The 15,576-nt window shown below is 36.4% G+C and overlaps 1 protein-coding gene across 2 annotated transcripts; it reads left to right on the forward strand.

The window, feature by feature from the left end:
• The first annotated feature begins 12,200 nt into the window (after positions 1-12,200).
• On the forward strand, positions 12,201-14,799 carry LOC127422891 (ADP-ribosylation factor-like protein 3). 2 transcript variants are annotated; one of them, XM_051666715.1, is made up of 6 exons: positions 12,201-12,247; positions 12,886-13,029; positions 13,624-13,740; positions 13,944-13,994; positions 14,082-14,267; positions 14,474-14,799. In XM_051666715.1, exons 1-6 carry the CDS (start codon positions 12,245-12,247, stop codon positions 14,519-14,521), a joined length of 549 nt encoding a protein of 182 aa, XP_051522675.1. In that variant the 5' UTR covers positions 12,201-12,244; the 3' UTR covers positions 14,522-14,799. The 2 variants fall into 2 exon arrangements, with proteins under 2 accessions (XP_051522675.1, XP_051522685.1); XM_051666725.1 differs by lacking the exon at positions 13,944-13,994.
• Positions 14,800-15,576: the final 777 nt, after the last annotated feature.

The raw sequence follows: 15,576 nt of genomic DNA on the forward strand, positions 1-15,576 counted from the left end.
CTACAATAAAATCAATTTAACTTATATATGAATGTGATTTCATGTGATCAACAGACAGAGGGCAGCACAAACCACAACACATCAATCACTACAATAAAATCAATTTAACTTATATATGAATGTGATTTCCTGTGATCTACAGACAGAGGGCAGCACAAACCACAACACATCAATCACTACAGTAAAATCAATTTAACTTATATATGAATGTGATTTCATGTGATCAACAGACAGAGGGCAGCGCAAACCACAACACATCAATCACTACAATAAAATCAATTTAACTTATATATGAATGTGATTTCCTGTGATCAACAGACAGAGGGCAGCGCAAACCACAACACATCAATCACTACAGTAAAATCAATTTAACTTATATATGAATGTGATTTCATGTGATCAACAGACAGAGGGCAGCGCAAACCACAACACATCAATCACTACAGTAAAATCAATTTAACTTATATATGAATGTGATTTCATGTGATCTACAGACAGAGGGCAGCGCAAACCACAACACATCAATCACTGCAATAAAATCAATTTAACTTATATATGAATGTGATTTCATGTGATCTACAGACAGAGGGCAGCACAAACCACAACACATCAATCACTACAATAAAATCAATTTAACTTATATATGAATGTGATTTCATGTGATCAACAGACAGAGGGCAGCACAAACCACAACACATCAATCACTACAATAAAATCAGTTTAACTTATATATGAATGTGATTTCATGTGATCAAAAGACAGAGGGCAGCACAAACCACAACACATCAATCACTACAATAAAATCAATTTAACTTATATATGAATGTGATTTCATGTGATCTACAGACAGAGGGCAGCACAAACCACAACACATCAATCACTACAGTAAAATCAATTTAACTTATATATGAATGTGATTTCATGTGATCTACAGACAGAGGGCAGCACAAACCACAACACATCAATCACTACAGTAAAATCAATTTAACTTATATATGAATGTGATTTCATGTGATCTTCATACAGAGGGCAGCACAAACCACAGCACATCAATCACTACAATAAAATCAATTTAACTTATATATGAATGTGATTTCATGTGATCTTCATACAGAGGGCAGCACAAACCACAACACATCAATCACTACAGTAAAATCAATTTAACTTATATATGAATGTGATTTCATGTGATCTACAGACAGAGGGGAGCACAAACCACAACACATCAATCACTACAATAAAATCAATTTAACTTATATATGAATGTGATTTCATGTGATCTACAGACAGAGGGGAGCACAAACCACAACACATCAATCACTACAATAAAATCAATTTAACTTATATATGAATGTGATTTCATGTGATCAACAGACAGAGGGCAGCACAAACCACAACACATCAATCACTACAATAAAATCAATTTAACTTATATATGAATGTGATTTCCTGTGATCTACAGACAGAGGGCAGCACAAACCACAACACATCAATCACTACAATAAAATCAATTTAACTTATATATGAATGTGAATTCATGTGATCTACAGACAGAGGGCAGCACAAACCACAACACATCAATCACTACAATAAAATCAATTTAACTTATATATGAATGTGATTTCATGTGATCAACAGACAGAGGGCAGCACAAACCACAACACATCAATCACTACAATAAAATCAGTTTAACTTATATATGAATGTGATTTCATGTGATCTACAGACAGAGGGCAGCACAAACCACAACACATCAATCACTACAGTAAAATCAATTTAACTTATATATGAATGTGAATTCATGTGATCTACAGAAAGAGGGCAGCACAAACCACACAACATCAATCACTACAGTAAAATCAATTTAACTTATATATGAATGTGATTTCCTGTGATCAACAGACAGAGGGCAGCGCAAACCACAACACATCAATCACTACAATAAAATCAATTTAACTTATATATGAATGTGAATTCATGTGATCTACAGACAGAGGGCAGCACAAACCACAACACATCAATCACTACAATAAAATCAATTTAACTTATATATGAATGTGATTTCATGTGATCAACAGACAGAGGGCAGCACAAACCACAACACATCAATCACTACAATAAAATCAGTTTAACTTATATATGAATGTGATTTCATGTGATCAACAGACAGAGGGCAGCACAAACCACAACACATCAATCACTACAATAAAATCAATTTAACTTATATATGAATGTGATTTCATGTGATCTACAGACAGAGGGCAGCACAAACCACAACACATCAATCACTACAGTAAAATCAATTTAACTTATATATGAATGTGATTTCATGTGATCTACAGACAGAGGGCAGCACAAACCACAACACATCAATCACTACAGTAAAATCAATTTAACTTATATATGAATGTGATTTCATGTGATCAACAGACAGAGGGCAGCACAAACCACAACACATCAATCACTACAATAAAATCAGTTTAACTTATATATGAATGTGATTTCATGTGATCAACAGACAGAGGGCAGCACAAACCACAACACATCAATCACTACAATAAAATCAATTTAACTTATATATGAATGTGATTTCATGTGATCAACAGACAGAGGGCAGCACAAACCACAACACATCAATCACTACAATAAAATCAATTTAACTTATATATGAATGTGATTTCATGTGATCTACAGACAGAGGGCAGCACAAACCACAACACATCAATCACTACAATAAAATCAATTTAACTTATATATGAATGTGATTTCATGTGATCTACAGACAGAGGGCAGCACAAACCACAACACATCAATCACTACAGTAAAATCAATTTAACTTATATTTGAATGTGATTTCATGTGATCTTCATACAGAGGGCAGCACAAACCACAACACATCAATCACTACAATAAAATCAATTTAACTTATATATGAATGTGATTTCATGTGATCTACAGACAGAGGGGAGCACAAACCACAACACATCAATCACTACAATAAAATCAATTTAACTTATATATGAATGTGATTTCATGTGATCAACAGACAGAGGGCAGCACAAACCACAACACATCAATCACTACAATAAAATCAATTTAACTTATATATGAATGTGATTTCATGTGATCTACAGACAGAGGGGAGCACAAACCACAACACATCAATCACTACAATAAAATCAATTTAACTTATATATGAATGTGATTTCATGTGATCAACAGACAGAGGGGAGCACGAACCACAACACATCAATCACTACAATAAAATCAGTTTAACTTATATATGAATGTGATTTCATGTGATCTACAGAAAGAGGGCAGCACAAACCACAACACATCAATCACTACAATAAAATCAATTTAACTTATATATGAATGTGATTTCATGTGATCTACAGACAGAGGGGAGCGCAAACCACAACACATCAATCACTACAATAAAATCAATTTAACTTATATTTGAATGTGATTTCCTGTGATCTACAGACAGAGGGCAGCGCAAACCACAACACATCAATCACTACAATAAAATCAATTTAACTTATATATGAATGTGATTTCCTGTGATCTACAGACAGAGGGCAGCACAAACCACACAACATCAATCACTACAGTAAAATCAATTTAACTTATATATGAATGTGATTTCCTGTGATCAACAGACAGAGGGCAGCGCAAACCACAACACATCAATCACTACAGTAAAATCAATTTAACTTATATATGAATGTGATTTCATGTGATCTACAGACAGAGGGCAGCGCAAACCACAACACATCAATCACTACAATAAAATCAATTTAACTTATATATGAATGTGATTTCATGTGATCAACAGACAGAGGGGAGCACGAACCACAACACATCAATCACTACAATAAAATCAGTTTAACTTATATATGAATGTGATTTCATGTGATCTACAGAAAGAGGGCAGCACAAACCACAACACATCAATCACTACAATAAAATCAATTTAACTTATATATGAATGTGATTTCATGTGATCTACAGACAGAGGGGAGCGCAAACCACAACACATCAATCACTACAATAAAATCAATTTAACTTATATTTGAATGTGATTTCCTGTGATCTACAGACAGAGGGCAGCGCAAACCACAACACATCAATCACTACAATAAAATCAATTTAACTTATATATGAATGTGATTTCCTGTGATCTACAGACAGAGGGCAGCACAAACCACACAACATCAATCACTACAGTAAAATCAATTTAACTTATATATGAATGTGATTTCCTGTGATCAACAGACAGAGGGCAGCGCAAACCACAACACATCAATCACTACAGTAAAATCAATTTAACTTATATATGAATGTGATTTCATGTGATCTACAGACAGAGGGCAGCGCAAACCACAACACATCAATCACTACAATAAAATCAATTTAACTTATATATGAATGTGATTTCATGTGATCTACAGACAGAGGGCAGCACAAACCACAACACATCAATCACTACAATAAAATCAATTTAACTTATATATGAATGTGATTTCATGTGATCAACAGACAGAGGGCAGCACAAACCACAACACATCAATCACTACAATAAAATCAGTTTAACTTATATATGAATGTGATTTCATGTGATCAACAGACAGAGGGCAGCACAAACCACAACACATCAATCACTACAATAAAATCAATTTAACTTATATATGAATGTGATTTCATGTGATCTACAGACAGAGGGCAGCACAAACCACAACACATCAATCACTACAGTAAAATCAATTTAACTTATATATGAATGTGATTTCATGTGATCTACAGACAGAGGGCAGCACAAACCACAACACATCAATCACTACAATAAAATCAATTTAACTTATATATGAATGTGATTTCATGTGATCTACAGACAGAGGGGAGCACAAACCACAACACATCAATCACTACAATAAAATCAGTTTAACTTATATATGAATGTGATTTCATGTGATCAACAGACAGAGGGCAGCGCAAACCACAACACATCAATCACTACAATAAAATCAATTTAACTTATATATGAATGTGATTTCATGTGATCAACAGACAGAGGGCAGCACAAACCACAACACATCAATCACTACAATAAAATCAATTTAACTTATATATGAATGTGATTTCATGTGATCTACAGACAGAGGGCAGCACAAACCACAACACATCAATCACTACAATAAAATCAATTTAACTTATATATGAATGTGATTTCATGTGATCTACAGACAGAGGGCAGCACAAACCACAACACATCAATCACTACAGTAAAATCAATTTAACTTATATATGAATGTGATTTCATGTGATCTTCATACAGAGGGCAGCACAAACCACAACACATCAATCACTACAATAAAATCAATTTAACTTATATATGAATGTGATTTCATGTGATCTACAGACAGAGGGGAGCACAAACCACAACACATCAATCACTACAATAAAATCAATTTAACTTATATATGAATGTGATTTCATGTGATCAACAGACAGAGGGCAGCGCAAACCACAACACATCAATCACTACAATAAAATCAATTTAACTTATATATGAATGTGATTTCATGTGATCTACAGACAGAGGGGAGCACAAACCACAACACATCAATCACTACAATAAAATCAATTTAACTTATATATGAATGTGATTTCATGTGATCAACAGACAGAGGGGAGCACAAACCACAACACATCAATCACTACAATAAAATCAGTTTAACTTATATATGAATGTGATTTCATGTGATCTACAGAAAGAGGGCAGCACAAACCACAACACATCAATCACTACAATAAAATCAATTTAACTTATATATGAATGTGATTTCATGTGATCTACAGACAGAGGGGAGCGCAAACCACAACACATCAATCACTACAATAAAATCAATTTAACTTATATTTGAATGTGATTTCCTGTGATCTACAGACAGAGGGCAGCGCAAACCACAACACATCAATCACTAAAATAAAATCAATATAACTTATATATGAATGTGATTTCCTGTGATCTACAGACAGAGGGCAGCACAAACCACACAACATCAATCACTACAGTAAAATCAATTTAACTTATATATGAATGTGATTTCCTGTGATCAACAGACAGAGGGCAGCGCAAACCACAACACATCAATCACTACAATAAAATCAATTTAACTTATATATGAATGTGATTTCATGTGATCAACAGACAGAGGGCAGCACAAACCACAACACATCAATCACTACAATAAAATCAATTTAACTTATATATGAATGTGATTTCATGTGATCTACAGACAGAGGGCAGCACAAACCACAACACATCAATCACTACAATAAAATCAATTTAACTTATATATGAATGTGATTTCATGTGATCTACAGACAGAGGGCAGCACAAACCACAACACATCAATCACTACAGTAAAATCAATTTAACTTATATATGAATGTGATTTCATGTGATCTTCATACAGAGGGCAGCACAAACCACAACACATCAATCACTACAATAAAATCAATTTAACTTATATATGAATGTGATTTCCTGTGATCTACAGACAGAGGGCAGCACAAACCACACAACATCAATCACTACAGTAAAATCAATTTAACTTATATATGAATGTGATTTCCTGTGATCAACAGACAGAGGGCAGCGCAAACCACAACACATCAATCACTACAGTAAAATCAATTTAACTTATATATGAATGTGATTTCATGTGATCTACAGACAGAGGGCAGCGCAAACCACAACACATCAATCACTACAATAAAATCAATTTAACTTATATATGAATGTGATTTCATGTGATCTACAGACAGAGGGCAGCACAAACCACAACACATCAATCACTACAATAAAATCAATTTAACTTATATATGAATGTGATTTCATGTGATCAACAGACAGAGGGCAGCACAAACCACAACACATCAATCACTACAATAAAATCAGTTTAACTTATATATGAATGTGATTTCATGTGATCAACAGACAGAGGGCAGCACAAACCACAACACATCAATCACTACAATAAAATCAATTTAACTTATATATGAATGTGATTTCATGTGATCTACAGACAGAGGGCAGCACAAACCACAACACATCAATCACTACAGTAAAATCAATTTAACTTATATATAAATGTGGACAGTCGCGTGCACCATGCGAGGTTCGGATGTGTGAACAGCGAGCTCTGCGTACTTTGCTAGTTTTTAATACTTTTTGTGTCATAAACCAGTGAGATTCAATACACCCTGTTACATAACTGTTCTATGAAGAGAATATGTCAAAGAATTCAAAATCCTCGGGCTCTGGAGACATTAAAAGACACTTATGTGCTCAAGCTGATACCCCAGACAGGGCCGCAGACCAGGGACTCAGTTTGGACGATGCAGTTGGAGAGATTCAGCATCAGCTGTCGAGCATGTCGGCAAGGCTGGTCGAAGGTCGTTGCTGACTTGGAGGATCTTGTTGTAATACGTCGATCGATCACTGCCATGGAGACGAAATTCTAAGAGTTGGTTACAAGATTGTCGACATCGAGAAACGGATCGATTATCTGAGTCATCGGAGAGAGAATTAGCTGCTAACCTGCTAGCGACCAAGACTTGGAATGTGTTTGGGTATTTTTGAGTATTGAGTTGAGTATTTTTTGCAGGACATTGGAAGGATTAGGTCATCTTCTGCACTCATGTAACAGCCGGCTCACTGACCATTCATTTGACTGTCCGAGGAAACTGAACGACTTTTTTATGTGTGTGTGTGTACTGGTTCCGCCTAAGGCTGGAGTTTGTTTTGTGGAGGAAGACACCTTCGGGACAGTTATGCGGATGAATCTACATGTTCTTTGTATTTATTTCGCCTATTGGCTGGAGTTTGTTTTATAGATTTTCTTCTGTTATGTAATTCTGTCTCACAAAATCTATATAGAAACACTGTACTTGAGCAATCCGATGGCAAAGTTGTCGCAGGGGCTCTCGTAGGCGTACATGCACTTTTTGAGTATAGAGGGATGGACGCAGGTTGGCGCTGTCGTGCGCGGGGTTAATGTGCACGTTTTTCTTTTTCTTTTTTGTTTCTTTGGTTCTGGGGGAAGTTCGGGGTTTGATTAATGCACCAATGTTGGAATGTGGTCTTTATAATTTTGTTTTTGACACGCAATCTATTTTTTCTAATATGTCAAAATGTAAAATGTTAATATGAGTGGATTGTCTCTCTCCACATGGAATGTGAATGGTTGGGGCACCCCAAAAAAAGAAGGAAGGTTATTTCTTTTCTTAAACTAAATAAATCTGATATAGTGTTTCTTCAAGAAACATCTTTCCCTGCAGAAAGCTGAAAAATTTGGGAAGATATGGGGTGGGCATGTTTTCTTTAGTGCTGGCTCAAGTAAGAGCGGGGGAGTCATTACATTGATAAATAAACATCTACAATTCAAATGTCTCAAACAGAGTAAAGATAAATTAGGTAGAGTCATTATTGTTTTAGCTGAAATTCAGGGGCAAAGGTTGATTTTGGCTAATATTTACGCACCTAACGCTGATGATCGGGGGCTTTTTTATAGATCTTGAAGGGATGTTGCAAGCCGCTGGCACCCCTCATGATATAATATTGGGAGGAAACTTTAATCTTTTGATGGACTCAGTCCTTGATCATAGTGAAGCAAAAGTGTGTAAGCCCCCTAGAGCAACATTGACACTTCTCAGGATGCATAAAAATCTTGGTCTTACAGATATTTAGAGACTTTTGAACCCATCTGGTAGGGACTATACATTCTTTTCATCAGTCCATAAGATTTATTCTAGAATAGATTGTTTTATATATCTAAGTCCCTCATTTCATCTTAGTCTCAGATCACGCCCTGGTGTGTTTAGAGTTGTTGCCACATATGGAGAAAAAGCAATCATATAGTTGGCACTTTAATGTATCCCTTTTGCAAAATCCTGATTTCCAACAAATGTTAAAGGCTGGAGACCAACTGGTCCTCAGTATCCTCTGTGGGCATGGCTTGGAAGGCACTTACGGCGGTTCTTATGGGTCGGATCATACAGTATGCTTCATTCATCAAAAAAATCCAAAGCACAAGAACTCGCGGAGTTGGAAGGGAATATTAAAAGTGCCGAGGCAGAGCTGAAGCGCCAAATGTAGCTTGATGGCCTCAGAGAATTGACACGACTGAAATACTATTTTGTCTGGGAGGAGCCTGGCGAGGTAATTAAGGCCTTGCCTACAGGCAAGTCTCCGGGGATGGATGGCTTTGCCGCTGAGTTTTTTAGATCTTATGCTACAGAACTGGCTCCACTTTTGCTAGAAGTTTATACGGAATCATTAAAGAATGGAAAGCTTCCGCCAACCATGACACAAGCCCGGATTAGTCTAATTCTAAAAAAGGACAAAGATCCAAGCGAGTGTAATAGTTACCGTCCAATTTCCCTGATCCACCTAGACGTTAAAATATTGTCAAAAATTTTGGCTAATAGATTAAATAAAGTTATGACTTCTCTTATACATATAGATCAGGTGGGGTTTATTCGGGGCTGCAGCTCTTCTGATAACATTAGGCGTTTCACCAATATCATGTGGTCAGTGGTGAATGATCAGACTCTGGTTGCTGCCATCTCACTTGACGCTGAAAAGGTGCTTGATATGGTAGAATGGGATTTTGCAAATGTATGGATATGGGAATACTTTTACTGGTTGGATTAAGTTACTTTATAGACACCCCGTAGCGGCAGAACAAACAAATGGATTAATTTCAGATTATTTTACTCTGGATAGGGGCACCAGGCAGGGTTGCCCTCTTTCCCCATTATTGTTCTATCTTGCCCTGGAACCATTAGCAGCTGAGATAAGAAAGCAGGATGATTTTCCCGGGGTTGTGACAGGAGGTGTGGCACATAAGCTTCTGCTTTACGCAGATGATATTCTATTATTCGTCTCAGACCCTTCTAGATCTATGCCTTGCCTCCACAGATTTATTAATTCCTTTTCTAAGTTCCCGGATAATTAAAAGTAAAAAAAAAAAAAACATTTAAAATTGGTCTAAATCCGAAGCTTTGGCTCTGACAGTGTACTGCCCAATAACGGCTTTTGAGCCGGGCGCCTTCCAGTGGCCCGAACAGGGCATTAAGTATTTGGGTATTTTATTCCCAGCAAATTTTTGTGATTTAGTTACAGTTAATTTTGACCCTATAATAAAAAGGATTTCGAGCGATGTGGGCAGGTGGGCTTCATTACACTTATCGATGATTGGGAAGGTTAATGTAATTAAAGTGAATTGTATTCCAAAATTCAACTACCTGCTACAGTCTCTCTCTGTAGATGTCCCTCTCTCTTATTTCAAGCAATTTGATAGCATAGCGAAGTCCTTCATTTGGAATGGGAAACGTCCCAGATTACATTTCAGTAAGCTGCATAGGCCGACTGACAAAGGTGGGCTAGGCCTACCCAGGGATTTGCTTTATTATTATGTGTTTGGTCTCAGACATTTGGCTCATGTGTCGCTTCCACCTGAGAGAGCCCCTCCCTGGTTTTGTATTGAACAGGAAGTTCTTGCTCCTATTTCACCATTGCAAAGCCTTTCTATCAAACTAACTGGAGAAGTTAAATTACACCCCATTATCTCGCATTTGCACTCGGTATGGACAAAAGTGTCCACAGTGTGTAATTTGGACATTTATTTAAATGTTTCCCTGAGTTTATGGCTGAACCCCAAATTATGTATTAAAAAGTCCCCTTTCTGCTGGTCAGAGTGGATTGTAAGGGAGGTTAATACACTCAGTGACCTATATGAGAGTGGAGTGTTGAGATCCTTTGTAAATTTGGTTCAACATTTTGGGATCTCCAGATCTCTGTTCTTTAGGTATTTACAGCTGTGCCACCTGCTCTGTATTGTTTTTGGGAGTAGCACACACCCCCCCCCCCCATAGTGGCAGATAGTCTGGGAGAGGTGATTACTGCTTTTGGAAAGGTCATGAGGCATCAGTGTATTACTCCCTGCTAATTCAGAGTCTGGGGGACGGAGATTATGGGAGAAAGATTTAAACTTGGTATTGGAGGAGGGAGTGTGGGTTAAGATTCTAAAAAATGTCAAGTCTGCATCTAGAGATGCAAGGGTACGCCTTATGCAATTCAAGATTTTACATCGATTCTATTGGACCTCCTCTAGATTGTATAGGCTTGGTATTAAAGACACACCCACCTGCTGGTGATGCCATGTCTTTTGGGGGTGTGTTAAGATCCAGGAGTTTTGGTTGAAGGTTCAGAGTTTTGTGTGTGATGTATTGGGCACTCAGGTATCATTTTGCCCCAGACTTTGTATTTTGGGCAATGGGGCAGTCATCGATGCTGAGAATAGACACATAAAGAGTTGGGTCCTAACCAGTGTCATGATCGCCAGACAGATAATTTTAAGGGGATGGAGGTCGGCTGGAGCGCCCTCATTTCAGGAGTGGTGCTCGGAGATGGGGAGGGTGGTGGCCTTTGAAGAAGGGTTATTTAGAAGACTGGGGAAGTTTATGGAGAAATTGGGCAGATATCTGACGTTTCTGGATGTGTGATTATTATATATATTAATGGACTTATTTGGATAAAAATTCTTAATGAAAATTTCCAAAAGAAGTCCTGTGCTATGTAAGGAAACATATTTTGATTTTTTTGAAGTTGGTTTGACATTAGGTCAAACGGTCAAAAAGTTTAATAGAATTTGAATAAAATTTACATTTAGATTTATATATATATATATATATATATATATATATATATATATATGTATATTAAATAAAATATCTAAAAAGTATATTCCCCAAAAAAAGAGTCTTGTATCATAAAAGGGATATTTTTATGAGTATTTTAAAATTCGTGTGATGTCATAATTTATAAATGTTAAATTGTTTTATAGAGCTAATAAAATTTGTGGCTTCTTGATGTGAACAGTGCTATATGGGTTTCATTCCGAATATCAAACTAACTTTACCTCAGCTCGTAACTGAAGTAGTCGACCATATTTTAAATCTCCGTATTTATGTATTCAAGGAATTATAAACATTTGTGCTATGTTTGAATTAATAAAAACCATACGTTTCTATGAACTATTAAACTATTTCCAAAAATGTTTTAAAGCAAATGTAACGGATGCGCCCTGGGAATGAGGGCATTGTTCCCCGTGCGTCACCCGGATGACGTCAAATCCGTGACCTGCGAGACAGCGGGAGCGCGCACTGAGGAATGGTGAGTCTTTCAGATCATATCTTATAAACACACTTCAACACACACTCTTTTCATGAACACACTCCTAAAGTTTGTCAGTCAGTCGTTTTGGCTTTACATCGATCAGTTCTTCTAACGCTTGTGTTCATTATGAAACCCGTTTATTCGCTGTTAGAAGAGACTCGTTTATATATTATTTATATTTATAAAGAATAGCATTTATTATAGATTTAACAGTTTATTCTTATTCATTAAAATAATTATAAGGTTGTCTTGCGTGTTTCTCGTTTGCAGATTTTGGGACAATATTATTTTTAAGATATGCATGTATTTTACGAGTTTTATCTATAGTCTTTTACAGAAATCACATTGCACTTTTTAGAAATATCTTATACAATGTATTAGATACTTTTCATATAAAAACAAACAAATAATACACGTTAAGTGCATAATTAAGGTTATTAAGTCACAGTGTCATATGGCGCAGAATCTGGCTACTTTATTGTTGTGTTAAATCTGTGTCAATCCTGATCAAAGCAGATGATTGGTTGGTCAAATCGGAGTCTCGTGTGATTGGTTCAGGACTCTGCAGGAGCTTCTCCATAGGTCGGGATGATTTCAGGAACTGTAGTCTCTGATGGTGTTTTATTTTGTGTCAGGGTTTACTGTCTGTGTTGAGGAGACTGAAGAACTCACCTGAGCAGGAGGTTCGAATCCTGCTGCTGGGTTTGGACAATGCGGGTAAAACCACCCTGATCAAACAGCTGGCATCAGAAGACATCAGCCATATCACTCCCACACAGGTCAGTCAGCACACATAATAACAACATATCAGATATATACATATCTATCTGTCTGCCTGTCCGTCTGTCATTATTTAGCACACCCTAGCAGGCTGGCAAGGAGCCTTTTGAGTGTCACCCTGGTAACTGCCTAGCAACCAGATGAGATTACCCTAGCAACCATCCATCTATCTATCTATCTATCTGTCTGTCGGTCGGTCGGTCGTTCTGTCTGTCTGTCTGTCTGTCAGTATGTATGTCTATCTGTCTGTCTGTCTATCAGACCAGGCTTTTTCAAGCCAACCTAAAGTCTGTCCACAAACTTTTTTATCTAGTTATTCCTATTGTAATAATACTATTATCAGTTTTTCTCAATACTTATGTAACTGAAAAGACCAATTATTTTAAATTGTTGTGTTTTAGTTGATTTTAATTTAAATAGCCTAGAACCAAAATCTTTTTTTTTAAGTCTAGATCAGGAAACATGATTGAAGTCACTTACGACACTGCTTAATTAGTCTTTTATTGACCAGCCCAAATCTCCACTCTCATGAGCTCTGTATGTGTATTTTATTCAGCCTGATGATTTGCACCTGTTGATGTGTTTCTAAACAGGGTTTCAACATCAAGAGTGTGCAGTCTCAAGGGTTCAAACTGAACGTGTGGGACATCGGTGGACAACGCAAGATCCGACCATACTGGAGAAATTATTTCGAGAACACCGATCTCCTGGTGCTTAGCATGTCCTATGAAGAACAAACGCATTTAATAAAACAGATGTAGTTGATTATTACATTTTGCCCAAATGGCCTCTTGATCTTTAAGTTGGTTTCATTCAGTATTATTTATTTTAGTCATTATGAACTTCAAACATGCAACTAATCACTTCATGAAAATATTTCCAGATTGTGCTAATGATGGTTGATATATTATAGATTTATGTGATTGACAGTGCAGACAGAAAACGCTTTGATGAAACAGGACAGGTAAGATGTTCACTGTGAATCTGTTCTGGAGTCTCTTATTTTCGATGTTTCTCACTGTCTTTGTGTTACACACACATGAATGATCAGGAGCTGTGTGAGCTGCTCGAGGAGGAGAAACTGAGCATGGTGCCGCTGTTGATTTTTGCCAACAAGCAAGACATGATGACGGCAGCGACGGCCGGTGAGATCGCTGAGGGACTCAACCTGCACATCATACGAGACCGAATCTGGCAGATTCAGCCATGCTCTGCTCTCACCGCTGAGGGAGTTCAGGTACACACACACACACACACACACACACACACACACACACACAGACATACACAGATAAAGACACACACACACACAGACATACACAGATAAAGACACACACACACACACACACACACACACACACACACACACACACAGAGACACACACACACAGTACTGATCTGACAGTCATTCATATAAACATCTTTCGTTCTTCTCTGCCGTAGGACGGGATAATCTGGCTGTGCCGGAATATTCCTACCAGGAAGAAATGATGCACAAGAACTTAAAACAAAACTGAGAATGTTTCTAGTAACAAAGTTTGATTTAATTTTGACACAGTGGTGTTACTGTAAAGAGTCTGTATCATATTTTAATGTATTGATCAGAAGAAACATATTCTTATATATTAATGACACGGTCAAGGACAAGCACCAGCTGTATGTTATTCATTTGTAAAGAAAGTATTTCAGGTTTTCACCTTGTGATGACAGTTTCTGTCTGACAGTATGCTTGTTTTTTTTTAAATAAAAAAGAAAGAACTATAAAACTATTAGTGCTTCATTGTTTGTGTGAATCTTTGAGTGACTACTTTAATCATTTGTGATAGTCTATTTTTTGTCTTGTACTCAATTTTTTGTGACTAGTTTGGACACACCGCCTCAGTTTAGAATAACAGTAAAGCAAACCTTTCAAAAATCGGATTTTTAAACTAAATTTCTGTAAAACTGTAAATAATTTTCTCAGAAAAAAACTGTATTTAAGTGTTAATAATTTGCACTGTGCCATCTCAAGCTAAATTAATTTTTTGTTAAATGTTGGGAAATAGCTAACCCTTTAAAAAGTAACAGAGTTGATAAAGTCCATTTAGCCATTACTAGATTAATGCTCAAAGACATGACACGACAAGGTTTTCATTAGAAAGAGAATTGAATGCTGATGTTTCTACAAATATACACTTTTTAACTGTCAGTTGTTGTCTGTGCAAAATCATGAATGATTTTATGATCTTCCCATATTGACAAACCAAAGAAAATATAAGTGGAAAAAAGAGAAGACACTTACTTGTAGTTCACATCCTGAGGGGATGATTTTGTCATTATATTGTTAAGTTATGCAATTTTACATTATTTTAATAAGGGGGAGTTTTGATGGTAACACACATAACTTGGGAACACAAATAGAAGTGTTCAAAAATATATCTATTCTGTCCAGTACAACTTTCAAATATATATATATATATATATATATGTGAAAATACATACTAAATGTAGCTTTTATTTACATGTATTGTTTTTTTTCTCTCTCTCTCTCTCTCCCTCAATCAAAA

Source organism: Myxocyprinus asiaticus, chromosome 3 (genome assembly GCF_019703515.2).
Source record: "Myxocyprinus asiaticus isolate MX2 ecotype Aquarium Trade chromosome 3, UBuf_Myxa_2, whole genome shotgun sequence".
Lineage (NCBI taxonomy): Eukaryota > Metazoa > Chordata > Actinopteri > Cypriniformes > Catostomidae > Myxocyprinus > Myxocyprinus asiaticus.

Coding starts and splice junctions, on each gene's coding strand:
- LOC127422891 (XM_051666715.1), top strand. Junction 13,030..13,623: donor GCCATATCACTCCCACACAG/GTCAGTCAGCAC, acceptor GTTTCTAAACAG/GGTTTCAACATCAAGAGTGT. Junction 13,995..14,081: donor GCTTTGATGAAACAGGACAG/GTAAGATGTTCA, acceptor ATGAATGATCAG/GAGCTGTGTGAGCTGCTCGA.